This window comes from Aspergillus homomorphus, assembly GCF_003184865.1.
Source record: "Aspergillus homomorphus CBS 101889 unplaced genomic scaffold BO97scaffold_15, whole genome shotgun sequence".
Taxonomy (NCBI): Eukaryota; Fungi; Ascomycota; class Eurotiomycetes; order Eurotiales; family Aspergillaceae; genus Aspergillus; species Aspergillus homomorphus.
The window spans coordinates 69,067-94,295 of record NW_020291901.1 but is presented as its reverse complement, the minus strand read 5'-3'; the positions used below and the strand labels follow the sequence as shown (position 1 = coordinate 94,295).

At 53.4% G+C, this 25,229-nt stretch overlaps 11 protein-coding genes across 11 annotated transcripts; 6 read left to right on the top strand and 5 right to left on the bottom strand.

Moving 5' to 3' along the window:
* Positions 1–368: 368 nt before the first annotated feature.
* On the top strand, positions 369–1,313 carry BO97DRAFT_477518 (uncharacterized protein; the record flags this gene model as incomplete). Its single annotated transcript, XM_025700556.1, has 1 exon — positions 369–1,313. One exon carries the CDS (start codon positions 369–371, stop codon positions 1,311–1,313), a length of 945 nt encoding a protein of 314 aa, XP_025552006.1.
* An 890-nt stretch (positions 1,314–2,203) lies between these two features.
* On the bottom strand, positions 2,204–4,306 carry BO97DRAFT_470001 (MCT family MFS transporter; the record flags this gene model as incomplete). The annotated part of the gene is made up of 4 exons (XM_025699902.1): positions 3,597–4,306; positions 3,411–3,517; positions 2,753–3,348; positions 2,204–2,633 (listed from the first exon to the last, which is right to left on the bottom strand). Exons 1-4 carry the CDS (start codon positions 3,829–3,831, stop codon positions 2,204–2,206), a joined length of 1,368 nt encoding a protein of 455 aa, XP_025552005.1. The 5' UTR covers positions 3,832–4,306.
* Positions 4,141–5,090, bottom strand: BO97DRAFT_47016 (uncharacterized protein). Its single transcript, XM_025699919.1, has 2 exons — positions 4,911–5,090; positions 4,141–4,854 (listed from the first exon to the last, which is right to left on the bottom strand). Exons 1-2 carry the CDS (start codon positions 4,996–4,998, stop codon positions 4,451–4,453), a joined length of 492 nt encoding a protein of 163 aa, XP_025552004.1. The 5' UTR covers positions 4,999–5,090; the 3' UTR covers positions 4,141–4,450.
* Positions 5,091–7,852: 2,762 nt separating this feature from the next.
* BO97DRAFT_367646 (uncharacterized protein) lies at positions 7,853–9,172 on the top strand. The gene is made up of 2 exons (XM_025692667.1): positions 7,853–8,840; positions 8,994–9,172. The coding sequence occupies exons 1-2, from the start codon at positions 7,944–7,946 to the stop codon at positions 9,165–9,167; spliced, it is 1,071 nt and encodes a 356-aa protein (XP_025552003.1). The 5' UTR covers positions 7,853–7,943; the 3' UTR covers positions 9,168–9,172.
* Positions 9,173–10,051: 879 nt separating this feature from the next.
* BO97DRAFT_306490 (terpenoid synthase) lies at positions 10,052–10,747 on the top strand (the record flags this gene model as incomplete). The annotated part of the gene is made up of 1 exon (XM_025691167.1): positions 10,052–10,747. A coding segment is annotated over one exon (696 nt), but the record flags the coding sequence as incomplete, so codon positions are not given.
* A 506-nt stretch (positions 10,748–11,253) lies between these two features.
* Positions 11,254–14,035, bottom strand: BO97DRAFT_469998 (FAD/NAD(P)-binding domain-containing protein; the record flags this gene model as incomplete). Its single annotated transcript, XM_025699901.1, has 6 exons — positions 11,254–11,703; positions 11,752–11,833; positions 11,929–12,250; positions 12,323–12,769; positions 13,127–13,440; positions 13,518–14,035. The coding sequence occupies 6 exons, from the start codon at positions 14,033–14,035 to the stop codon at positions 11,254–11,256; spliced, it is 2,133 nt and encodes a 710-aa protein (XP_025552001.1).
* An 814-nt stretch (positions 14,036–14,849) lies between these two features.
* Positions 14,850–15,794, top strand: BO97DRAFT_413776 (uncharacterized protein; the record flags this gene model as incomplete). The annotated part of the gene is made up of 1 exon (XM_025696311.1): positions 14,850–15,794. The coding sequence occupies one exon, from the start codon at positions 14,850–14,852 to the stop codon at positions 15,792–15,794; it is 945 nt and encodes a 314-aa protein (XP_025552000.1).
* Positions 15,795–16,495: 701 nt separating this feature from the next.
* Positions 16,496–17,431, bottom strand: BO97DRAFT_389232 (uncharacterized protein). Its single transcript, XM_025693701.1, has 2 exons — positions 17,005–17,431; positions 16,496–16,932 (listed from the first exon to the last, which is right to left on the bottom strand). The coding sequence occupies exons 1-2, from the start codon at positions 17,411–17,413 to the stop codon at positions 16,700–16,702; spliced, it is 642 nt and encodes a 213-aa protein (XP_025551999.1). The 5' UTR covers positions 17,414–17,431; the 3' UTR covers positions 16,496–16,699.
* Positions 17,432–19,370: 1,939 nt separating this feature from the next.
* BO97DRAFT_46981 (acetylglutamate kinase) lies at positions 19,371–20,740 on the top strand. Its single transcript, XM_025699872.1, has one exon. It carries the CDS (start codon positions 19,503–19,505, stop codon positions 20,613–20,615), a length of 1,113 nt encoding a protein of 370 aa, XP_025551998.1. The 5' UTR covers positions 19,371–19,502; the 3' UTR covers positions 20,616–20,740.
* A 369-nt stretch (positions 20,741–21,109) lies between these two features.
* On the top strand, positions 21,110–22,223 carry BO97DRAFT_405122 (NPP1 family protein). Its single transcript, XM_025695118.1, has 2 exons — positions 21,110–21,552; positions 21,690–22,223. Exons 1-2 carry the CDS (start codon positions 21,320–21,322, stop codon positions 22,195–22,197), a joined length of 741 nt encoding a protein of 246 aa, XP_025551997.1. The 5' UTR covers positions 21,110–21,319; the 3' UTR covers positions 22,198–22,223.
* A 468-nt stretch (positions 22,224–22,691) lies between these two features.
* On the bottom strand, positions 22,692–24,045 carry BO97DRAFT_46974 (zinc-binding alcohol dehydrogenase family protein). The gene has a single exon (XM_025699867.1). It carries the CDS (start codon positions 24,015–24,017, stop codon positions 22,923–22,925), a length of 1,095 nt encoding a protein of 364 aa, XP_025551996.1. The 5' UTR covers positions 24,018–24,045; the 3' UTR covers positions 22,692–22,922.
* Positions 24,046–25,229: the final 1,184 nt, after the last annotated feature.

Sequence of the window (25,229 nt, the reverse complement as noted above, 5' to 3'; positions counted from 1 at the left end):
ACATGACTACCATGACTGATTCTCTGCCTGTCTCACTGACACCTCCCGCCCGGGTCATCTTCTGATGCCTCAGGCAACAATAGTCGCCTTCAGGGACGGTGCTTGGCAAAACAATACAAACCATACAAACTGCTCAGTAGTTACTTACCGTTAGTTACCACTTGAACAACAACACACATCATGGTTATCACATCACTTAGTTGGAGTCAAAGACAAAGGCAAAGACGGACGTCAACCTAGCGAGCAAGTGCCATCTGTGTGGCAAAGTTCCAGATCCACGACAAACAGAGCTACTAGGCGAGCCCCGCCACTTCAAAGAAAACGGTGCATCCGAGGATGAACGTCGTTGATTGTTGGCGCTGTCCCACATGGCCATGCACTCGGACAAGTTGATGTCCCTTTCCTATACCACTAATACCGATGTTCTCGATGGGGAGGGAGCGGCAGATTGTCTCTTTGTACCACGGGCTCCTTCAGACCCCCGTCTTTCTTGTCTGGTGGTGAATCCTAGCAGCTCCAATGAGAAGGAGGCCAGCGAGCCCGACTCGCCTCCCAAAGCGACGACGGATGAGAAGAAGACGTGGATTATGTCTCCCAGCCTCTACTATACACTCGACTTTTTGAACCTGGGTGAAATGCTTGACCATTGGCTTATGGAACGGAAGCCACGCTATCGGCGGTTCCCAAACCTGATGGGTCTTGGCGCGCAAGGTCCTCCCGTCATCGAAATTCGCCCGTCCAGCGACGACAGCGACGACGACAGGCTGTGGGACAGGTTTTTGCGCTATCCCAACACCCTATATCATGACGAAAAGTCCCGATATGATCTATCAAACTGTTCATTTGACAGGCTCGAAACAGTCTCTCTCAGGTCTCTGCCCAGCGAAGAAACGATCAACGAGCGCATTGGGGATTTGCTCCTACGGTATGGGAAGTATACGGGGATGTACTGGGGCGGCAGGCCTGCGGTATACTTGGTTACTAGCGTCAAGGTCGCTCGAGGATTCAGGTCGCATCCAACCCAGCCACCCGTTGACCTCGTTTATGCCTATCAAGCACACGTCATCACCCTGAGGGGGATGCGGCGGGGCCCTACCCGAACCCATGTGTACTGCCGTCCCCGGGGTACCTTTCGCTACGATGGGGAGTACAATGCAGAGAAACGTGGACGGAACGAATTGCACATGATAGAGATGGAAGACTTCCTCTATGAAATCAGACGAGCGTATAAGAATAGATTCAAAGTTGAGTTGACGAGGGTGGTGGATGGTACGGAGACGTGCAATGCTGTCGCATACCAGCCGTTGGCCTGAGGGCAGCACCGTAAAAGGGCAATCGGTTGGCCGTCGGCGATACTCGGGGAGAGCCTCGCTGGGAGGACTGTATTCGAGGGCCAGACATCAATCTAGCAATCGGGGAGTCCTCAATGAAGGATGGCCTTGCCTACCGCTCTATCAGCTATGACAGCCTAGGTGGTGTCTCACAGATTACAAGATTGATCGATAAATCAGCTTGACGGCTGGGGTCCAGACGGGGATTCACCTTGAAATGATTTTTAATAGTATGTACCTTAGGAAAAAATAATGTGGAACTAAAAAAACATCTCATGACCAGATAAAGGCTAGATTGTAAAGTATTCACGGTCGTGACGTGGAAGAATCCCCGATGCTATTGTCTAGACCTCTTCGATCTGGGGAGTAATTGGGTCCTTGGAAGGGAGAATACAGAACATCGGGAATCGAGCTGTGGTTGTTGTGAGTTGGAGTCATACAGCCGTTCCCGCTGTTGCCCTTAACAGTCTTTTCGACGTCAGGAAGAATAAATATTCGTTGTCAGTATTTACTATGAGAAAAGGAAGTCACGGCACATTTAAGCGCTTAGCTACGTCAAAAGAATATGTGGAAGGACGTGCAAGAGAGATGCGCGCAAGCGGGCGAGATCAGTCCCAGTTGGTCATAACGAGATTGGCCGGACGTGGTATATTTACTTTCTCTCAGTTGCTTTACCCGGGCCCGGTAAGCTAAAAGAAGGGGGTTTATATAGCCGGAAACTATCAAATATCCACTTCAATGACAAGCATTCTTGTAACTAAACATTAGGTGAAGACTATCCATCTATCCGGTCAACGCACTCGCAGACACATGTTTATAACCAAGGCCCAAACTATATATCCAAACCACAAGACACGCCGGCAGAGCAGAGCCTAGAATTTCGCGTGGAAAACCCACCCCGTCTGCCGGATTCTCGTCACCAGCACCAACATAGTCCCCGCAAGCAGCAGCAAGCCGGAGAAGATTTTCATGCCCGTATACGACCCGTGGTCCAGAGCCAGAATTGCCCCGGCAATGGGGTTCGTGGTCAAGCCGCCAATGGACGAGAAGAGGTAGAGCACGCCGGTCCAGTACCCGATCTCGGGGAGCGGAGCGAGCTTCGCGACGAGGGCCGCCGGGAGCGAGAAGTACGCGCCGGACGTGATGCCGTAGAGCACCGCAAAGGTGATGTTCTCCGCGTCGGTCGCGGCGGGGATCCAGAGGCCAAGGATCAGGATGCCGGTGACGGCGCCGACGAGCAGGAAGATATTGTACGTTCCTACGGCGTCGGAGAGAAAGCCCGCGGCCATGCGACCTATGATACTACATTTTCCCTCGATTGTTAGTGCGCGTTCGCCCTGGATCCTTGTGATAGTGTGGATGGGTGAACTGTATTCGATGGGGAGGGAAGTCGAGTACCGTCTGTACTGTACTGTACATACCTGCCCGCATTTACCATCGGCACCACATACTGCGCCAAATCCAAGCTCATCCCGTCGCTGATGGCCGACGTCTCGACATAGTCCGTCGGGATGTAGATCCCAAACGTCAGCAGCACGAATCCCGCGACGAGGAACCGCATCTTCACCTCGCGATACGGCCGCAACAGCGCCTCGCGATCCATCGCAGGTCTCTTGCCCGACCCTGCACCGGCCCCGCGACCTCGGACCGTCAGACACGTCACGACCAGCAGCCCCGTAATCAAGAACGCGGCGATGCGCATCGTCCAGGGGAACCCCACCGAACCGATCAACCTGCTCATCATTATCGGGAAGACGATCCCGCCCACGCTGGACCCCGACGCGATGATCCCGTACGCGGCGCCGCGGCGCCGGCGGAACCAGCTGGGAATGGCACTCATGCAGGGCTGGAAGATCGCGCATAGGCCCATGGCGCTGCAGACGCCCTGTGCCAGGAGGATCTGGTAGTACTGCGTGGACAGCGAGGCCATCATCAGCCCGAAGACGTGAAGGAGCGCGCCGGTGGTGATGACGATACGCGCGCCTAGGGTGTCGCTGAGAAAGCCGACGATGGGGCCCTGATTGAATTTTGTTAGAATTGGCCGCTCGGCAGTAAGGCTACTGGCTGGACTCAACTGACCATGAAGAACATGAAGAACACCTCCAACGACGGTATCCACGCGATCGTACTGGCAGAGTACTGCGGTAGAAGTGTCGTTTCGTAGTAAGCTTGGAAAGTCCCGATGCCTACGTGTGCGAGACTATTAGCACGCATGCTTGTTCCGATCCGAGGCGCCAGGGAGATATTGACGGGGGAAACGCATACTGTTGATCCATCCGAAACTGCAGAACATGGCGCACCACGCCCCGAAAACGACGGACCAAGCGGCAACGCCACCATCGGGCGGTGGATCATCGTTCCATGGGGATCGGGGCTGATGTTGCGGAGGTTTCTCGGGGTCGAGGATTTCGTGAGCTGGTGGGCTAGGATGTAAAGAAGTTCTTTTTGCGGGGTCTAGGGCATCTTCGTGCTGCTCTTGTTCTAGTTCCATTATAGACATGTTGTAATCGGACGATCTTTCGCTCCCTTATTGCAGTCTATCTCCTTTTGCAAGTCGCGGGAGCCCAGGGCGGCCGGGAGAACACAAAAAAGAGGCGTCCACAATGTCGTGGGTCCAGCTCTGACTTGTTTAAATAGGAGAAAGAAAGTCGGTGGGGCATGGTGAGGTGTACGTAGCTGACCGGTCCCCCTTGCATGCAAATGAATGGATTCTCAGGACGGATAATCTCCCCGACATGCCAGTGAAGGGCGCCACGCCCGTCAGTCTAGTTGAATCGGATATCACATACAGTGAGACGGCGGAGCTCTAAGAGGACCATAGAGAGGAAGTTCAGTGAATCTCATGCACTTGACGAAAAAATATCAGAAGACGTAAAATAGGCCAATCTCCAGCTTGGCATCAAAACTAGGATCTGACGTGGGTGGGAATCTCGGTAACAAAAAAGAGGGAGTACAAATAAAACTGGCAGAAAGAGAAGAAGCAAAAAAAAAAAAAAAAGCAAGCCCGCAAAGAACTGAAAGAGAATCATAAGTCATCTTTGTCTTTCCTGCTTCAGCAAAATCCCTGCATGAAAATCATCTCATCGTGTGAAACCACCGTGCTAGAGCCGACGCGACGCTCATGCTACCCGCCCGACTTTTAACTTCCTCTTGCACCACGCTCGGACCGATTGTCGCGCTGCCTCGCGTGGCTCATCAACAAGAACGGGAACAGAGAATTGCGGGGCCGGTTGCGCCGGCAGTGCTGGTCCAGACCCGGGGCTGACAACCAACAAGTATCGCGGCAGAGGCTGGACGGTGCTCCAATTGTTGACCACTACATCAGAGACGGGCCTTGTCGTAGCCTTGCACGGTCGCCGCAGGTGCTCGAATGTGCGCCGACAAAGCGGGCAGCTTGGATTCGGCCGTTTGAGCCAGTCGTCAATGCACGGTTGATGGAAGAAGTGTTGGCACGGCAGTTGACGATATGATTTGACGTTGACTGACTCTAGATCCTCTAGACAGATTATGCATTCTTGCTGGTCTGGATCGTGTTACTAGGGAGACGGAAAATGCTCAGCGCGCAAGATACGCACGTACCTTGCAGCGAAAGTGGGAGACTATCGAGGATGGGGAGTTGGTGAAGGTCTATCTCATATTGCACAGCGGACGGCTTTCGTTGTGTCATTTTGAGAGATTATAAGTAGGTGTGCTCAAAATGGTGAGCGGACCATGCAGAAGTTTTTTTTTTTGTTTTGTTGATGGTTGAGAGAAGAAAAAAAAGTCGTGCTTGTTGACATTTGGGTTGAGATTATGGGTCTGGAAAAATGCCCCTGGAAGTGATGTCATGAGCCCATAAGGCTGAAAATGACTTAATGCTCCAAAACCGGCTTTGGTGGAGCCCGACGGCTTGGGACTGCAGGGCGGTGTTTGGTTGGTTGATACCCCTGCATGTTTGCGCGGCATATGGGGAAGTGACGGCAGTGACATAAACTGCGTAATGCTATAGTTATGCTGAACATGACGGCCTGCATCGGTTGGTGCTGATCATGTGAAGGGGACTTCAGCAGGCGGTGAAGGCTGTGCGTTGTCATTGTTCGGCTCAATGAGATATCACCGTGTCACCCCCGGAAAATAGACATCATTTGTTCCACAACAAGGCTTGTTGTACGTTAAAGATTTAGGTTCAAGTGTTCCCGGGATGACGAAACATGCCAAGTCAGGCGACTAAGGATTAGGATAGTAGCACAAGTGACACTGCAAGATGGTTTCTAACTGTGTGCTCTTGGCGGAGTGCATCCAAGCAATACATCCCTTGTATCTGAAAAATGCCATTTCACTCGCATGGTGAAGACTTATTGCGCATGTTTGTTCAATGAGTTCCGCCAAGGTCTTTTCTGATTGTGTATGGTGGGTCGGAGAGAGTGCGCGTAGAGGATCCTGGATCGCCAGGGTTCGACTTGGACTCAGTATGGCCTCTGACAAAAGGGGAGACCGACGTTTGTTTAGTAGCGTGGAGAGGGGCCGTGCTCGTTATCGGCTAGGATGAGGATGTCTAAAGAACGGTCGCCGTCAGTAAACAACTGGATCATGAGTCGTAGTATGCAAAACGTTACTTCTAGCGTTATTGTTTACGGTACTCAAGAGGCGCCACATTGGCTTTCACCTCGTCAGATCTCAATGAGCGCAGCATGTTGTCGGATGTTCCTGTAAGCGACTGGAGAAAGGGTGAGTGTAGTGAGAGGAGTGGCAGAGTCAACACCTGAACCGTAAGGAAGGCATCTGCATGTGACCAAAAGTCAAGTGACTCAGTGAACAAACGTCAATTGAAATCCTAAATTCGCCGACACCTCAACTGTCCCTGCACTCTTGTTTCTCCCAAAATGCCCTCCCCCATCCCCATAATTTGTCAGGCAGTCTCAATTGCAGATCGGCGTTACAACCCCTCTCAGTTTCAGATTGCTTTGGATCGTATTTCCCTCCGCTCTTTTACGCAAGCCAATATACTTCGTCAACAGCTTCGGCCATCGAGAGTGAAAGCCATTGGGCTTACAACTGAACAACTCGGTCGGATTTATCGGAGCAGTATTGTGAGTTCCTTGTCATAGAAAGGCGCGGCGAATGTATGCCTTTCCACGCTGATACCTGTTTTTTTCTGCTTTAGGCGCCTGACTTCTTAGCTCTGGATTTCCGGATTGAAATCGACCTTCTTTCGACACTGCCAGACAAACCCATAGGGAGAAGTCTTGGTCTACATCCATCTAGCACATTACATACTAACACATTACATACTGGCTTTACATCTTGATATGGCGTGCAGAGCGTCATTGCAGTTTGGGGTGATAAAATCTACTTGAAGATGACGGGGTGCTGCACACAGCAACAATCACGGACATATTTTGGATAGTGTCTCAGATTGACAACGTTGGAGGACCCCCCGCACGGTTAAAAATCGTTTGACTCTGCAACAGGGCTTTCCCCACTCCTGCCGAAGAACCTGACTCAATGGGCTGGTCTTCACGCATGCTCAACAACAGCACCATCACGGGACTTTGCATCAAAATGATTAAGATCTTCCACATAATGTCCAGTGATGACATCAGGGTAATTCTTCCTCCAACGGTGTGACTCGTCGGTGTTATCTATCACACTGGTCCACTCCCATATGCAAGCCTCTGTGGGACAAGTCTCTGTTCGACGCAACAAAACCGACAACGGACAGAGTCCGTTGACTAGCTCATAGCGCGGAGAGCCATTGGAGGCTTAAATGGGGGGAGCTCGGATAGGCCTGATGGGATGGGAAATTTGACAGGGAGTGGCGTTCTCGCAGGCGCCGGGTCGAAGGACGAGTGGCTGATTGGCGGCTGGAAGGAGCACAGAACAGAGCCCAATCTAGCTGAAGCTGGGACCAGCCTGAATGCGAGCCGACTGGAGCTAGCGAGCTAGGGATTAGTCCGAGAGAACTATCGGCTAAGTGGCAACGAAGCCCGTCCCCCACTGCTGGCCAGCGCCAGTTTGTGCCCTCACGGTGACTCATGCAGTGGTTCGCCAGACACACTAAGCAGCTGTTCTAATTTGAACCAGGTTGTCAGTTCAAGTCACCCTGAGCTTGATCCAGCCGGGAAAAGAGCATTCGAACTGGAAAGAAGTTTCTTGGACAGGAGCTGTCACCACAATAGCATGTTTTACCTCAGACAGCCAAGGCGCTAGTGCGGGAATAGCTTCGTTATTCACCCGATCGGCGGCCAACCTAAAACACTTGCCCCTTGCCCTAACCGCCATGCGACAGATTCAACCTCACCTTAATTGCTTCGGCGCCTCCGGAAAGGGCCCAGTGCGGCAGTGGTCCCGGTCTAGCCTCCTGGCCGTTTGCCATGCGACCCAAATGCCATTATGCAAACCCAATGCCATCACACCTTAAATAGAACTCGGTCACCACCCCTGCTCCATCGGTTTTTTCACCAGCAGGTCCTTTCTTTACTTTATCTCTACTACATTCTTTCCTTCGGGCTTCATTGATTGAAGTTCTCACCTTCGTTGCGCTGGGTCGCTCACTCTTTCAGTCAACAACTTCCATTCTCTCCATCAAATATCTTTCTTTTCACCAATCAAATCTTCTTTAACTTCAGCAAAATGCGTCAAGCTCAGTCTCTGTCCCTCCTGACGGCCCTTCTGTCGGCTACTCGTGTTGCCGGTCACGGCCACGTTACCAACCTCGTCGTCAACGGCGTTTACTACCAGGGTTTTGACATCGGCAGCTTCCCTTACGAGTCCGACCCTCCCAAGGTGGCTGCCTGGACCACTCCCAACACTGGCAATGGCTTCATCTCTCCCAGTGAGTATGGCAGTGACGATATTATCTGCCACCAGAATGCCACCAATGCCAAGGGCCACATCGTTGTTGCGGCCGGTGACAAGATCAACATTCAGTGGACCGAGTGGCCCGAGTCTCACCATGGCCCTGTTCTTGACTACCTTGCTCGCTGTGACGGTGCGTGTGAGACGGTCGACAAGACCACCCTCGAATTCTTCAAGATTGATGGCGTGGGTTTGGTCAGCGACACGGAAGTGCCCGGAACTTGGGGAGACGACCAACTGATTGCTAATAACAACAGCTGGTTGGTTGAGATCCCACCGACGATTGCTCCTGGTAACTACGTTCTTCGCCACGAGCTTATCGCTCTTCACAGCGCTGGCACCGAGGATGGTGCCCAGAACTACCCCCAGTGTTTCAACCTCCAGGTTACTGGCTCCGGTACTGACAAGCCTGCCGGTACCCTCGGCACCAAGCTCTACACCGAGGATGAGGCCGGTATCGTGGTGAACATCTATGCCTCCCTGTCGAGCTACGCCGTCCCTGGCCCTACCCAGTACAGCGGCGCCGTTTCTGTCAGCCAGTCCACCTCGGCCATCACCTCCACCGGAACTGCTGTTGTCGGTAGCGGCAGTGCTGTTGCCACCTCTGCCGCCGCGGCCACTACCAGCGCCGCTGCTTCTTCTGCTGCTGCCGCTGTCACCAGCGCCGCTGCGGTCACTAGTGCTGAAAGCAGCACTCAGGTTGCTCAGCCCAGCAGCAGCTCCTCTTACTCCCAGATCGCCGTTCAGGTGCCCTCCTCCTGGACCACCCTTGTGACTGTCACCCCTCCTCCTGCCGCCGCTACAACCTCTGCTGCCGTCCCCGAGTCTCAGACTCCCGCCGCCAGCTCTGGTGCCACCACTACCAGCAGCAGCAGCGGTGCCGCTCAGTCCATGTATGGCCAGTGCGGTGGTCTTAACTGGACCGGCGCTACTTCTTGTGTTGAGGGCGCCACTTGCCACCAGTACAACCCTTACTACTTCCAGTGCATCGCCGCTTAGATGTGGGGTGATGTCTCGTGGAAAGCTTATTTCCTCTTCTTAGCTAGATTATCTTCAATCGAGGATCCTTTGAATTCTTTGTATATTAGTCCGAGTACTAGTTGAAAATTGACTTATTTCGAGTAATCTGCTTTATCCTCTCTTGTGCATTGGAGATTGCGATGCTTGAATCTATCCGATAGACCATTAGTTCTTTTGTTATCTGTGCTGATAAACCAGATCTTCTTCGATTTTCTCAGAGCTCTTTGGCCGCAGCCAGGTGTTTGTAGGGGGACTTTGGCCGACAGTGAATGAGCAGTGGCCCACATGACCCAGCCCCCTACACTGAGGTCGAGCGACCAATCAATCAGCTGTGCTCACAGCCCAGGCTGACAGATTGTGAGTTCCTCACTGGCAGTCGTAGTCATTTTCCCGGTGCCAGATGACTTTTGCGAGGGTGTCACACATCTTCCACTCCGTCTCTCCCTGTAATCAGTGGACGTTGACACGATTCAAGGTCAATATCTCCCCAGATTTACCCCCATTGACCTCATCTTTCCACAAAAGAGGAGATTCAGAGACCTGGACAGCCTGACCGGCGAATTCACATTCTCCGTCGGAGAATTCGAGAGAGCGAAAGTCCCGCTATATCCTCACACCCCTCGCTCCCCATCCTGACTCCACCCAAACACAACCCTCGAAACGACCGAAAAACCACAACGACACTCAGCAGCGAGACCAACGCTTCAGAAACCAGCAAGTGCCAGAGCTCTACCAAGAACTACCCAAGCAGACTACCGCAACCACAGACCCACCCCCAAGAACCAAAAACCCTCGCCGAACTCCAAAAGAAAGAGTCATAAAAGACCAAAATGAACCCCCCAACAACCCAAGACACAAGCGCGCTTACAGCGCCAAGCACCTACATCGAGACCCTACCAAGCAAGAACCTCCGCTCACACCTCCTCGACGCACTAAACACCTGGCTCCACCTCCCGCCCACCCCACTCGCCGCTTTGAAAGAGTTAATCCGCGATCTGCACAACGCCTCCCTAATCCTCGACGACATCCAGGACAACTCGGCGCTCCGACGGGGTCACGCCGCCACGCACCGGGTGTTCGGGGTCGCGCAGTGCGTCAACAGCGCGACGTTCATGATCGTCGACACGGTGCGGAAGCTTAGCGAGGTGGTGCAGACGGCGGCGGCGGGGGAAGAAGCAGGGCTAGCAGCGGCGGCGGACAAAGCGCAAACCACCCTCCTCTCCAGTCTAAAAGACCTCTTCACCGGCCAGAGCTGGGAGCTGAAATGGAAGGCCGAGAACCATTGTCCGTCTCGTGCGGAGTATTTGGGGATGGTGGATGGGAAGACCGGGGCGTTGTTTGTGTTGATTGTTCGGCTTATGTTTTGTTTGTATGCGTTGTCATCCGGAAAAATGGGGGTGGAGGGGGTTTTGATGGGGAAGTGCGAGGGCTTTATGATGCTGCTTGGCCGCTACTACCAGGTGCGTGACGATTATCGGAACCTCGTGGATGGGCGGTACACGGCCCAGAAAGGGTTCTGTGAGGATCTTGAGGAGAAGGAGTTTTCGTTTCCGGTTGTGGTTTGTTGTGAGCGGGATCTGTTTGCTAGGGAGATTGTGCTGGGATTGTTTAGAGATGGGAAGGGGGGCATTGCGAATGGTGGTGGTGGTGATGGTGGGATGGCGAGGCAGGTTAAAGAGCAGGTTTTGGCGCTGTTGGAGGGGTCTGGGGCGTTGGAGGAGACGGTGCGCGTTATGAAGATGTGGGAGGAAGAGTTGGCTGAGAGGGTTGTGGACTTGGAGGAAGCGTTTGGGTGTCCCAATTCTGCGTTGAGGGCGGTTTTGAAGATGCTTGTTGATTAAATCAGGTCATTTGGCTTGGTTTGGCTTTGGATTGGAAGTTGGGGTTGTTGGATGTATGCTCTCTTGAGTGTGTGTTTGTTATATGTGTTCTGTGTTCCTCTCCAGTATTCTCTCATTACATGCTATTTAAATCGATATCTCATCTCGTCCAAGACAGCAAACGAAAGAAGAAACATCTCTATCTTTAATTGCTAGTAATATCAACCGCTGCTTGGTGAACACATCTAACGCCCGACACCACCCGACGCGCGCACCCACTCCTCGAATGCAATCTCACAGTCCCGGATTACATCCGGACCCAACGTCTGTCTCATCATGTAAGAAAAGGCCCACGTCCAGTCGCTCTCATAGGTGACCCCGGCGTAGCCAAGACCGAAGTCTCGCACCCTTTGAAGAATTCCGTCTGGAATATGGAGCAGGGACCGATTGATGCGTGCCGCCCGAACCTTGCGCGTAGTGGGTCCTCTGCGAAGGCTTTCGTACAGCTTCAACACAGGTGAAATGCTGTCAGCAGCAGCTTTCTCCCGAGTTTCCAGGTCTAACTGCGACAGATGGCTTTGCAAAAGACCGAGGAGCCGGCCGAGCACGGCTCCGTCCTCGACGGCCATTGCCGCGCCCTGGGCTTGATAGGGCAGGGTAGGGTGACAGGCATCCCCGAGAAGAGTCACTCGACCCTAATATGGCGGTCAGCGGATTGCATGGTAGTAAGTCGGGCTTCAAACCTTCGTCCACGTAGGCAGCTCAGGGAGCTCGGTCAGCTTCCACTTGTAGACGGTAGTCACTTGAGATAGCAACTTCTCCAACCTGCGCGCTTGTCAGCATCAACCACTTCACCCTTAACAACAACAAAACAAAGCAACCCAATCTTCCAACAGCTCATCCCAGAGAGCGAAACATACGTCGAATCCCAACCCGCATAACTCTCGCGCATCTCCCGCACACCAGCCTCCTCCTTCCTGGCCCCAGCGGGAAGATTATCCGGCCGCAGTAGCACAAGATTATACTCTCTCCCGCCACGCACAGGATAAAAAATGGTATGCTTCTCCGGCCCCAAATAACTGGTAACAGCGACCTTGCGACACAACTCATCAACCTTCGCATCGCTCTCCCGGAGCGCCTGCAGCTGTGTCGCGGGGATAACCGCCCGGTACGCCAAATCGCCGGTTTCGCGGGGCGCGATCCCCTCGCCGACCACCCACCCACGCACCTGCGACCAAAGCCCTAAACGCCAGTACCTCATCAGCCTCTACTGCCCCAGCAAGCTCCGTATAGAGAAAAACGGGGAAAACAAACCATCAGCCCCAACAAGCAAATCCCCACTGATCCGCTCCCCACCCCTCAGCCCCAGCTCTACCCCCTCCCCCGCCCCCTCAACCGCCAGAACCTCAACCCCGAACCGAACCTCAACCCCACACCGCACCGCCTCCTCATACAAAACCCGATGATAATCCACCCGATGCACAATCAACCACGGCGCCCCGAACTCCCGGACAATACCCTCGCCAAACGGCATCGACCGGAGGAGCCGTCCGGAGTCGTAACGCCGGAAGTCGACGTGTTGAACTACGCTAGCGTGCTGCAGGAGCGCGGGGAGGATGCCCAGCTCGCGCATGACGCGTGTCCCGTTAGGCGGGATCTGGATTCCCGCGCCGGCTTCGTGCAGGTCGGGGGACTTTTCTAGGAGGACGACGTGCAGGCCTTGTTGCGCGCTGGCGATGGCGCAGGCGAGGCCGCCTAGGCCTGCGCCAAGGATGAGGATTTTCATTTTTCTTTTTGTGATTGTGGTGGTTGATGAGATGGGTTGAGGAGCGGAAGGGGTCGAAGAGAGGCGATGGTGCGATGATGGAGGGGCGGGGCGGGCGGGGCGCGGGCGCTTGGACCATTTCCGCTGTGGTTTTCTGCCAGCCGGGTTGGGGCGCGATAATGGTTTCCGCTGGGGGTATGGGGATTTGTGACCAGGGGCGTATGGATCATCTTTTCTATAGAGGTACACAATGAAAGCTGGGAGAGTTATGACGGCCTAAATTTGAGTTTTACATAGTCATGCAACTGACCAACCGACTTAAGAAACAAAAGCTCATTAAACTATTCACCCACTTTTCACCCCAACAAAGTAATGCAACGTGATAAAAGGCCACTGCACCGTGCGCTTGCCACTCTTGAACTCCCACCCACTAAGATCCAGCCCGTCCTGCTGCAGCAACGCCTTCACCTCCAGAGGAGTCCGCGTGCGAAGGCACGAAACCAACCCATCCAGCCACAGACTCAACGGCGCCACCGGCAACACATACGTGAAGAACAGATGCAACGGCGACCACCAATACCAGCGCAGGGTGACCAGGTACGTGAAGAAGAACACCAGCGGGGAGCACAGACAAGTCCGCAGATCGCGGGCGGTGATTTCGAAGATCCTGCCACTCGTCAGCCAGCCCTGCTCTCCCGCATCCTCCATTCCACCAAAAATAACTAAGACGCCAGGAAAACTCACACAAACGCATCCGCCGACCGAACGGCACTCCGCAGGATCCCCCTTGCATCCTCGTCATCAAAGTGATGGAAACAGATGTTGAAGATGCGACACTCCTTGCGCTCGGCGTCGGCATACCGGCGGTGGCTGCGTGCGTCGACGGGCTCTGCGAGATACGAGACGCTGGGCTGCTTCTTGTTGATGCGTTGCCAGGCGTCGAGGTGCGGGTAGAGGTCCGTCAGCAGGAATGTGACGGGGCGCTTGCCGTGCTTCGCGAGGGTCTGGTTGAGTTCGCGCTCGAGGACGGGCGTGGGGCCGCCTGCGCCGGCGCAGAGGTCGACTACCGTGTACGAGGTCAGATCCGGCAGATACTTCCGGAAGACCTCGCAGGCTTGCGTCGCCAGGCTGCCGTGGCTCCAGCCCGGGATGCGCAGGTTCCAGAGCTGCGTCAGCGTGAACTGCTCGTGTTGGTGCAGCCAGCCTGGGCACCAGGTTTGGTCGCCGATTTCGAGGAGTTGGAGGCGCGGCCACCTGGGCATTTTTGGGGGTCTGATTTGGGTGCTTTGATGGATAGTGGAGCTGATGTAGGTCGGTTGAAGACTATAGATGTATTGTTAGTTTAAGTAGTGATTGGTTCAGCGAGGAGCATTCTTGTGCAGGCGAGACCAGTTCCAAGGGGATGGATTCATGTTGACGTCGGTCGCTCACCGCTCGACTTGATCCACTCCGAGAGGGTTTATTGCCCCTTTATTGAGTCTGGTCTGTCTTGTTATTTTGATCTTCTTTCCAACTAGTAAATATATTCATAGGTTAGGAAGAAACAAGATGTGATATTCTCTTCATCACTTTACACTTCAGTCGATCTCTAGTGGTTGCTTCACCAAGCAATGCAATTAGTTGCAGAACATTAGTAGTACCACCTGATATATAGAGAGCTCGCGCAAACACCAACATCCATCACCGGCCAACTCTGTTCACCAAGATGTCTTCAACTAGCAACCATATGCTATACTTCGATACAAGAAACAAGGATAATCGTGTATTTCCTACAATGTCATACATTCCTTTATTCCACCCCACAACAATTACGTTCCCGGAAGCAAAAAACAAAAGCACATCCCCCACAATCCAGCAATGACTTCAAGATACTCCGGCATAATAAACAAAGACAAACAGAATTTTCCGTTCTCTTCAGGAAGACAAAAGACAATCCTCTCAGAAAATGATTTCTCATCCCCACCCGCAAAGCATATATAACAACCTACATCTACCTCCCAAATCAAACCCAGAACCATCACAACACCCAACACCGAAAACCCAATCCAGGTAAGCTCTCACCCTGGTACCGCAAGAATGCTTGAAGTGCACCCAAATCTCAGAGCCCTGGCCCAGCCAGGCCCAGCGCAACGAAGAAGGCAGGAGGTGTGCGTCAACTGGTCGTCGATGGCCCTGACGCCGAGCGACGTGGTCTGCGGCGTGTGCCAGAGCCACGAGCATGCGGAACCAACCGCCTGCTTCTGGTCGTGCTCTGCCAATGACTGCGGATGGCGGTACTGGCATGATACTTGTCTCAACGACTGGCTCAACTCCGAGTCGGATAAGGGGGGCTGTTTTGGGTTCGGCTGTCCCGCCTGCGGCGCTGGCTGGCGCTTGATCAGTGAGCGCGGGGTAGAGCTGGAGCTGGCGCAGCAGCCGCAGCAGCCGCAGCCGGAAGGGCCGATGGATTGGGTCTGTCAGGGTATTGAGGACTGTGTGCAGCAGCCAGAGCAGCAGAATAATCCCAACTACTGGGGTAATGAGATCTTGATGCAGCAGCAGCAGCAGCTACCGCAGGAGCAGACGAATTTGGTAAGTGGGTGTAGGGTTTCCCTGGAGCAGAGCCTTCTTGCCAGTGAGTATACTCCTCCCCTGAAGCAAAAGACCATCTCTCTTGTCGATGAATGCAGTGATCGCCACAAGCAGCCGCAGGAGAAGCCGAGTGGTGTGGTCACTCAATGCGCTGCTCAGCAGGAGCAGCAGAAGGCGCCGACGTCAAAGAGCGCACCCAACGACTTGAATTCAATGGATCAATACGCTCGCTATACCAAGGATGATATAGGGTTCAAATGTGCCTGCGAGGTGGACGGAGTGCGGTGTGGTCGCAGGTATATGTCAAGGGAAGGTATCTTCCTTCATTGCAAGGAGTGGCATTCAGGTGTTTACAAATGCCCGGACTGCGTATATGCGTCCAATAGGAAAGTTTCCCTACAAAGTCATATGCGCAAAACGCATCCTGCCCGAATCCAACCATCGAGTTGATGCCCGGTGATACAGTTCCCGGCAAAATGTTCTCAGGTACAATAATCTAATCTCACCCATCGTTAAATTCGTCGATAAGATCCTATCATAGTTTAAACGAAAAGGTTAAATTTCAAGAAAACCCTGTAGTGCTCTTAGTCTAAGCGTATGAAACCACGTTAATCAATATATCTATCATGATTATTAGAATCCCAAAACAAGAGTTCAATGACCTCAGGTCCACAATATCTCAATCCCAAGGGACACCCCATGACTAGATCTATCCTTTCTGCTTTACATCTCAGACTGACACTTCCTGGCTTGGATGCTTTGACGCTCGGTCGAGGTCGTTTGCTTGGTTGACCAGCGAGGAAAACGAATCGGGCGCCTGGACGCGCCTCCCAGTTCCCGAAATTATACCGAGCGCTCTTCAGGTAACGATCAGCAAATCCCGTCCATCGCACAAGAACACATCTGTTGTTTCTTGATTCAGTTGAGGGTATGCTTTTCTCTTGTGATGTATACGTTTACCTGGCCGCATCAGTATGGTATTACGATGAGGCTCATGATGCTGGCAGATCACGGCGTCGTGAGCAATATACCGCAACCATGGCTCGCAGCGGCGATCGGTACATACGAACTTTGATGAGGAGTGAGCCAAGCATGCTGCCCCATTAGATTCCATTGCCTCGAAGGCTAAACCTTGAGGTCTACTTGAGGTTCCTCAAATGAAATTTCACATTGCTCCTACCCACACTCCAATCTATAACAATGAAAGAATAATATAACAGCCTCCCAAGTCACGAATGACCGATCATGTTCAAAGACCTATTGGGAAGACTCGTATGCCAATCGCTTTGTCGCTTGAAATGTGCTGTTGTACCACTCCGGTATCTTGCGACTCATAACATCTGTCCGTGTGGTTGTCAAGCTGCTTTCCACCCTGGCTGTCTCACCATTGCTGCCACCTCAAATGCGTCGATGGAAGGATCGTTCTTGCTCACAAAGCCGAACCTCCGGTATACCGGCTGGCCGTCGGTGCTGGCATCAATATAGATATGCGCGTTTTCCTCGTCGCCCACCTCACAACCCCATTCGAGAAGCAGCCGTGCCGCACCCTGTTTCCGGTAGTCGGTATGCGTCGCCAGCATGTCAAGATCTGGTTGTTTTGTGAGCACATCTTGAGTGATTTTACTACGGATTGCCACAAACTTTGGGCATTCAAACGTACAGAAATCTTTGCGTGCATCTCCCACAGCCGTCGTCCGGTTGGTCTCCAGATGACGGAGGAACCGATCCATCAAGGCACCGTCCATTTCTGGGTGCCAGGCTGGCCACCGTGGCCCGCGCTCTTTGGCGGTTTCGAAAGACCACTTGGCATAGGCGACAATCCGGCCGTTCTGTGTGGTGTCGACGACCTTTAGATACTTGGCCTTGGGATTGTGGCGCATATCATGGCCGTTGGCCTCATTCCACCACTGCCGCACCCCGGGCGTGTCTGGCCAGAGGGGTAGCATGCTGGGAGAAAATGCATTGTACCATAAGTCGGTGATCTCGTTCAGATCATGGGGGGTTGCGAACTCGAGTCGCAAGGGAGAGCCATCCCTTTGGGCCACTCGAATGGTTTCCGCAGCTTTCATATTGTTGAAGAGTTGTGAAGAGAAGTGGAGAGGACAGTTGGGAGGGATAAGCAAATAAAGGAGGGGGAGGGGTTGAGTCATGTAAGCATGAATTGTGACTAGCCCGCCCGGGTGGGTAACGCGTGAGTGAGCATTGATCCATGCGTGCACAGGCCTTTCAGCGGAGTCGCCCCACTCTATACCTCTTAGCCAGCTGGTACTGGTACTTATCTACGAGTACGTACTGTGCCCGTGGCTACCAATATGCTGGCCTGGTGTCTCGACAAGTGGATTTGGAATCCGTGCGGAGAGATATTATGCCTTATCGGTTTGTGGTCTCTGGGCGAGAGTCTATCATCTGATGTGGCGCAAAGTGCTCCATGGAAGGGTAGCACGCGATCCGGGTCGCTAAAAGAAAACGTGGGTCGGCCCGTGGATCCTGATTGCAATTCATCGAGATTTGAATAACCGTATAGGAAGCGGGTTGGGGCTCCGGACACTTGTACCACTGTGTGGAATGCACGCTCACCCTGTCAGCTTACAGATAAATGCAGATAAACCAATCGATTGCTCGTGGTCCTTGTGCGTTGATCACATATAGTTGATTTCAATTATATGACCCGACTTATTGGTTGAAGGCAAATTCCGAAGTCGTCAAAAGGCCTGGCGTGGCATCCTACCCCTACCCTCGCTCCACGGTCGCTTTCGCCCAGAGCAGCCTCGATTCCGAAAACCGATCCCGCTCTGATTGCGGGTATACTGGTATACCTCAAATACAAGCATGAAGCTGGCGATGCTTCGCCAAGATGGCAACCCATCCTCTTGTCAACCAGATGACAATACACTTTGACTTCAAGGGAGGCATATCCAGTCCTTGAGATGAAGGCTTTCGATCAGCAGCACAGAAAGCCCCTCGATGCAAACCCCCAGACTCAATCGCGATCTCCTGTTGCTCATTTCTCATTCACGATCGTTGTGAATAAGTCTAAGATGAGTCTGTTTTCAGTCGGCGATTATAGTCAGATGCTAAACGGATCGCACCGACACCAGCTTAGAGACCGATCAAGCGTGCCGCGAAGAAAAAGTATCAGACAGCTGGCCAATAGAAGGGATTTGGAACTGCCTCTTTTCCGGCACAAGAGGATAGGTTTCATCGCGGTTAGTGATTGGAGAAACTGAAAATGACCGCGAATCTGAGTGCACGGAAGACGGGCATCTTCTGTCAGTGTCGCATTATTGGAAATGCGACTAGCGCGACCTAATATTCAGTGCGCTGCGTGAACAAGGCTAGACCTATTGGAACCGCGTTCGCCGACATCTGGCTTGTTTTGATTTGTGCGGTATCAAGGACAATCTTCGATTTGCTCCCAGTCCTTCCGAGGTCTTGGCATGTTCTCGCCTGATTTTTTCGCGCAAGCAGCGAAACAACCTGGCAAACTTCACATGCGTGCCCGATGCGTGTCTTTCAAGATTTCTTGCAGAGTGGTTTGGCCGACCAATAGCTACCGGGGAATCAAATGACGCACCGAGCGGGATGAGAGACGTATGGCGGTGAGCGCGCTACGCGATGTTACTTTGGAGCAAAATAAAGAAGACCCATACTCCGGCCTTGGAATAGGATACGTGGACCTGCAGGGGATATGCCAGACAGCCTGGTCGCTGTCAGGGTGTCGGTGTGCCTGCCCGAGCTGCATGGCTGAGGAGGGGTGGCTGACTTTGGGCGCCACCACGAACTGTTCATGTGATCGAGTGTCGCAATATCAGCGAACCATTCTGAAACGCTCTGATGGGCGACTGTGGTTTCACCAAGGTTTGTGGCTACCAGGGAGTTATTTTTGCAATTGAAGCTTGCTCTTGTGGCGCCAGTCTGCCTGGAACGACCACGACATGGGTGCAGTCGTGATACATCGTAGGTTCAGTGCCGACCACGGGTCCCGATGAGGGATATAAATCAACCCAACCGATTTTCATAATCAAGGCATAATCTGGGCTGCCCATGAGGCTTCCCCGCTGTGAGGGATATAAAGTCTCTTTGCGCCGCGCTGATGTCTATAGGGATCTTTTCGCATATTGAGTGCGAAAATCCGATCACTTCGCCGTTGCCCACAAAATGAGTCGCCTTGCGCCGACGATATCGGCCCCCCTGGGGCTGACACGCTCTGTTCGAAGTTGTTCGACATTACCCTCAATATATCCTATCCGACACACTCGACTGTATTCCCAGACTCAAAGCGACCAAGTGGCCGCGACACGATCCACGATCGCACAGCTCCTGCGCCAAATAGACTCGAAACACACAGCACAGCAATACCTCTCTTACTTCAGCACACCCACCCTCTCTACTCGCCCTTTCGCCGTCATCAAAGTCGGTGGTGCTGTCCTAGCCGATCATCTTCCATCGCTCGTGTCTGCGATCGCCTTTTTAAGCCACATTGGTCTCTACCCTATTCTCGTCCATGGCGCAGGGCCTCAGCTCAATACATTGCTCTCCAACACGGGGGCCAAGCCGAAATTTCACGATGGAATCCGCGTCACGGATGGGCGCACACTGGCGCTGGTCCGCATCGCTTTACTTGAGGAGAACTTCAAGCTGACCCAGGAGCTTGAAAATATCGGTGTGTCCGCGCGCCCGCTGACCTCGGGCGTCTTCCAAACCGAGTATCTCGACCAAAACAAATACGGCCACGTGGGAAGAGTCGACAAGATCGAGACCACGCCCATTCACGCTGCTCTGCGCGCATCATGTGTGCCGGTGTTGACGTGCATGGGGGAGACTTCCGATGGACAGGTTCTCAATGTGCATGCAGATCTTGCGGCGAGTGCGCTGGCTCGTGTGCTCCGCCCGGAGAAGGTAGTGTACCTGTCCGAGACGGGTGGGCTAGTCAATGGGAGGACTGGAAGGAAGATGGATGTGATTAGTCTGGAGTGGTTGAGGGAGCAAGAGTGGGCACGGTTGGGGATGCGGTGGAGAGTGAGGATGAGGGCCGTGCGAGAGCTGCTGGAAGGAAAAGAAGGGGAAGAGGCGAGAGTGTCGATTGTACATCCGAGGGGGTTGCTGAAGGAGGTATTCTCGGGTGAAGGCCTGGGTGAAGGTACGGTCATCAGGAGAGCTAGAACTAAGAGAGAGGTGTCACCCGATGCGATAGCCAGGACAAGCGGAATGATTATGGGGCTGATAGAGGGGCAGGGTGGACTGCAACAACAGCAGGCTGCCATGATCTGATCGGGTATTCTGCTTGTCTAATGATAATATATTTTTGTCCTGGTGGTAGCGATGGGATCGTCTTTTCGCATTGTACCATCCTCATAAAATGCAAGAGATGCTTATCCAAGCACACTGAAAGCTGGGTCCCGGGTCATCTTCGGCCCCGCCCTAAGCTGCAGAACCGCTACTGGCCTGACGAAGTTCTCCGCTTCGACAAGCAATGAATTAGGAGCTTGACTGACAGCTAGCGTGGGTTCTTCATCGGCTCCTGGTAGTCAGGCAATTCTCACCGTGATTCCTTGCGCACTGAGGCTCAACCCGTCGCGTGAGCCTTCCCGGGGCTCTGATTGGAGGAAATGCGCCGACGCTTTTAATATCGAACCCGCCTAACGAATCCATGATCCTGCCCTAACGAATCCTGCCAGGCGCCAGCCTACAACCACTTCCCCTCCGTCCATCCGTCACGTTTCCTTTCAGATGGTTCCAATCTCTTTTCTGATGGGTGCTCAAGTGGTGGATCTATGCGGCAAACTGTCCGTTCTTGTCTCCGACCTCCGGTTCTTCAGGGGAACACCGCCGATCCTGCCGCTTCCTGTCCATTGCGACCAGCATAAAAGCGCGCATTCGCCCTGCCAAAATCTGCTGAGCTGTCAGGAACAAATCCTTCTGCGCTTAAGCTTGCCACAAAAGTCGATTTATTCCCAACTCGCGTGCTCTTGACCATGTCTCTCCGATCCGCCCTACTTCTTGCCACGGGGTTGTCCCTGGTTCAAGCCCATCCGGCCACCACCAAGCTCGCTGCACGAGGCACGATCGCTAGCGATCAGATCGTGGGTTTCGACCAGACTGTCCCTGATACCAGTGTGGGGACACTGTACCTGAACTACCAGCCATACCTGAAGGTTGTGAACGGATGTGTACCATTCCCAGCTGTCGATGCGGAGGGTAATACCAAGTACGTCTTCTGCGCGACTCTCGCTTTGTGACCCCGCATTTTCCCGTTCCCTTTGCCCCTCAACCCTCCCTCTCCCCGCATTCTTTCTCTTCGTGTTTTCTACCCCTCAATTACTAACAATTACTCCCCCAAAACAGCGCCGGTCTCGCCCCCACGGGCTCCTCAAACGGCGAGTGCAGCTCCTCTACCGGGCAAATCTACGTGCGCAGCAACATCTCCTCCACTGGCGACCACACCTACCCGACCGCCCTCATGTACAGCTGGTACATGCCCAAGGACGAGCCCTCGACGGGCATAGGCCACCGTCACGACTGGGAAGGCGTGATCATCTACCTGGCCGATCCCACCGTCTACACGGCCGACAACATCCTGGCCGTGTGCCCATCCGCTCACGGCGGCTGGGACTGCTCCACGGACGGGTACACGCTGGACGGCATCAAGTCCCTGATCAAGTACGAGAGCTACTGGCCGCTGGACCACTCGTGCGGGCTGACGACCACCGTGGGCGGGACGCAGCCGCTCGTCGCGTGGGAGAGCCTGCCGACGGCGGCGCGCACGGCGCTGTCCGATACGGATTTCGGAAAAGCCAACGTGCCGTTCAAGGATGCGAACTTTGATGCCAATTTGGCCAAGGCTACTTATTAGCTTGGCCTTGGTTTGGTGGTGAGGGGTGTATATAGTTGTGCTTTGGGAATATGTGAAATAAAATAAGATTTAATTGTTTGTGTTTCGGTTGTATGCTGTTGAATCCAGCACGCTAGTCATTGACTTCGATTTAGCAGCTGCTAGAGAACATGATAGATCATGAGTTCGCCCCTCCGTCTTTACTCTCCGACAGCCACCGCAATTCTTACTTCCCCGGGCCTCCGCGGTCGGATTCGTCTTCACCTTCATCGTCACCTTACTTTCCTCGTCGTCCACCATGTCTACCATCTGGGGACAATATAAGGCACGTAATGTACCCGCGCGCAGCGACATTCATGGATCTCGCAGACTCTGGATCCAACATGGCTCAATGCACCAGAAACATTGATTTTTGTCTGTCGATTCTTACGAGTCACGAGGGTTTTTTTCCCGTCCACTCTGATACGGCTGGATTGGGGCGAGATAGGACGCAGAGTGCAATATGTATGATTAGAATTAATTCTGGCGTACAATAACAATATGTGCATCACAGGGACATAATCAATCAGTGCCCCCCCCCAAAGAGAAACTTCCCAATAATCAAGCAAACACGGCCTCGCCTTTGACTTGTGGCATTTCATTAAAACACATTGCAAGCGCTGAAAGATAGAACAGACGCACAAGAAACATAAACATCAGGTGTTTTAACCATGATACTCCCGCATGGAATCCACCCGGAGAGTCATTCACAGATGAACCTGCCAATGGCCAGTCGCAGTCCCATTCGAGTAACCATCCAAAATCCTATTCACAGCGTCCACATCCAACCCCTCTATAGCCTGGAAAGCGGTAGGTTTGACCTTCCCTTCCTCCACATACCCGGAGATGCGCTCCCACAGCGGCTGAGCAGTCGCGGGCCTTGCAAAAGACGAGCCGAATACATTCAACGTCTCAAAACCCGCGGTCTTCTTCGTCGAGAGGTGGGACTCATCGACCGGGCCGACAGGGAGCAGGCGCGCCAGCTTTCCCGTCTTGGAGCTGGACAAAGCCTCCACGCCGATCCATTGGCTATCCGGCGGGTTGATAGTATCATAAGCGTAGATCAGCTCATCACCCACGATCTCTCGCACCGCCGCGGCAATCTCCGCCCCGGCCTTCCCGGTGCGGTCGATGATGTGCGTTGCGCCTAGCGCCCGGGTCTCTGCTGCGCTGCGGGGGCTCGCAACGACGATGATCCGCCCGATGCCTGCCAGCGCGGCGAGCTGGATGCCGAATTTGCCCGTGTTGGCGCCGCCGCCCAGAATCAGAATGGAGGTATTCTTGTAGTCGAAGCTGGACGCAGCGGGATCCCAGGGAGCCGGAATGCCCAGGCAGGTCGAGTCGAACAGCGCGACCGCGGCGGTCACGAGGTTGGTCGGCAGGGTCGCCAGTTGGGCGTCGGTGAATCCCGCCGGCACCTTGGCCGAGTATCTGGCGTCGAGGATTGCGTATTCCTGGAGACCCAGGCTGTCGTTGCTGGGGTTCGAGAAACTGGGGTCCGGAGTGTTGACATTGGGTTCTGGGAGCGAGGCTTGCCCGACGATGTGGTCCCCTTTCTGGAAGCGTGTGACATTCGGGCCCAGGCGGGTCACGACGCCCACGACATCCGCGGCGAGCACTGCTGGGAGGAAACCCGCGATGAAGAGCCCGTGGTCGCGGGCCTTGGCGTCGTGGGGGTTGAGACCTCCTACAGTGACCTTGACGAGCACTTGTCCATCCTTGGGCTCGGGGATGGGCCGCGAGCTTTTGCTCAGTGGCTTCCCGATTTCGGTCACGAAGAGAGCGGTCTGAGTCTGTGACATGTTGTTTTCTTGCGTTTGTTTGGTAGATTGAGGAATTGTTTCTTGCTAGCGAATTGCAGCAATACCTTCGTCTTATATGCCATCGATGATCTGACTGTCTATGGGTTAGAGGTGATTATCAATCCGTAGAATCAGTGATTATCAATCACCGAACGGACTTCGGAGGACGGAAGACTAAAACTAACCTTCGGAGGCCGATAAGCGCGCCCGAAACATGCACAAATTATGTCCGTTCGATACTTGTATTCTAATGGCAATACCAGAACAGAACAATGCTTAACCGTGCAATTCGCTGCTCATAGCTGGAGGTCGATTGGTAATAGTGTAATCGGTAAATCTTGTGTTGTTTCGTGTTGACAGAACAAGACGTTAACTCCACGCACAATTCCCGAGACCCGAATCTGACGTGCTTAACTCCGAGGAACATTTCAGCTATACTATCATTGCGGAATCGATGCAACAAGCTCGACAAAAGTTACGTAATCCCAACAGACCTTTTTACTTGCTTTCTTGTACTCTACCTTGTCGGATGAGCATGGCGACTGCAATAGTGCTTTGTCTTTACCTAGAGTGGTTGTGATTGAGTTGGTGTGGCAAGAGGTTGTATGTTCGCTCGCGATGACAATGAAAGTAGAATAGCGGACTCCGGAAACAATCGCCTGCCGTGCAGACACGCTGCCAGATAATCTAAGATCGCGCATGATGATTTGAGAGGCATAATTTGAGTGTTTTATTGAGAACCCGGTTATGATGAAGTACTAATGATCATGGTCGCTTTCAGTCAGTCGTGCTGCAGGCCGCGCGCCATGGCCCGATACTTAAAGAATGGTGGGAGGGTAGGATAGCTGTATCAATTGCAATTAGGATAGAATCAATATTCGACGTGCTCTATCAGCGCCCGACACGAACTTCTATAGGGGCTTTGAAACCCTCCAGCTAGAATACAGCTGCGACTAAGCTTCGAAGTGATGCGTTGACAGTGTAGTCCAACTCCAAGCAGTACTCATGCTCGACGCCATTGCCAGCCCGCTAGACGATGCACATCACAGTAAGGACAGCCCGTCCGCGGCAGGCCGCCCGGAGATGCAGCGCCAGCAGCTCTAACCATAAGCCAATTCAGCATTGGAAGCGGCGCTCATAGAGTCCTTCTCCTGGGTGACTTAATTTGGAAGTACCACGAGTCTGGAGCATGCGAAAAGGTAGTTTGCTGCA

Excerpts from the sequence above, each read along its gene's own strand:
- BO97DRAFT_405122 (XM_025695118.1), top strand. The coding sequence starts at position 21,320 with ATGTCTCTCCGATCCGCCCTACTTCTTGCCACGGGGTTGTCCCTGGTT. Across the intron at positions 21,553-21,689 it reads GATGCGGAGGGTAATACCAA|CGCCGGTCTCGCCCCCACGG; the intron begins GTACGTCTTCTG and ends CCCCCAAAACAG.
- BO97DRAFT_46974 (XM_025699867.1), bottom strand. The coding sequence starts at position 24,017 with ATGTCACAGACTCAGACCGCTCTCTTCGTGACCGAAATCGGGAAGCCA.
- BO97DRAFT_389232 (XM_025693701.1), bottom strand. The coding sequence starts at position 17,413 with ATGAAAGCTGCGGAAACCATTCGAGTGGCCCAAAGGGATGGCTCTCCC. Across the intron at positions 16,933-17,004 it reads AGATGCACGCAAAGATTTCT|ATCTTGACATGCTGGCGACG; the intron begins GTACGTTTGAAT and ends CAAAACAACCAG.
- BO97DRAFT_367646 (XM_025692667.1), top strand. The coding sequence starts at position 7,944 with ATGCGTCAAGCTCAGTCTCTGTCCCTCCTGACGGCCCTTCTGTCGGCT. Across the intron at positions 8,841-8,993 it reads CTGTCACCAGCGCCGCTGCG|TCTCAGACTCCCGCCGCCAG; the intron begins GTCACTAGTGCT and ends GCCGTCCCCGAG.
- BO97DRAFT_47016 (XM_025699919.1), bottom strand. The coding sequence starts at position 4,998 with ATGACACAACGAAAGCCGTCCGCTGTGCAATATGAGATAGACCTTCAC. Across the intron at positions 4,855-4,910 it reads TCTCCCACTTTCGCTGCAAG|ACCAGCAAGAATGCATAATC; the intron begins GTACGTGCGTAT and ends AACACGATCCAG.
- BO97DRAFT_46981 (XM_025699872.1), top strand. The coding sequence starts at position 19,503 with ATGAGTCGCCTTGCGCCGACGATATCGGCCCCCCTGGGGCTGACACGC.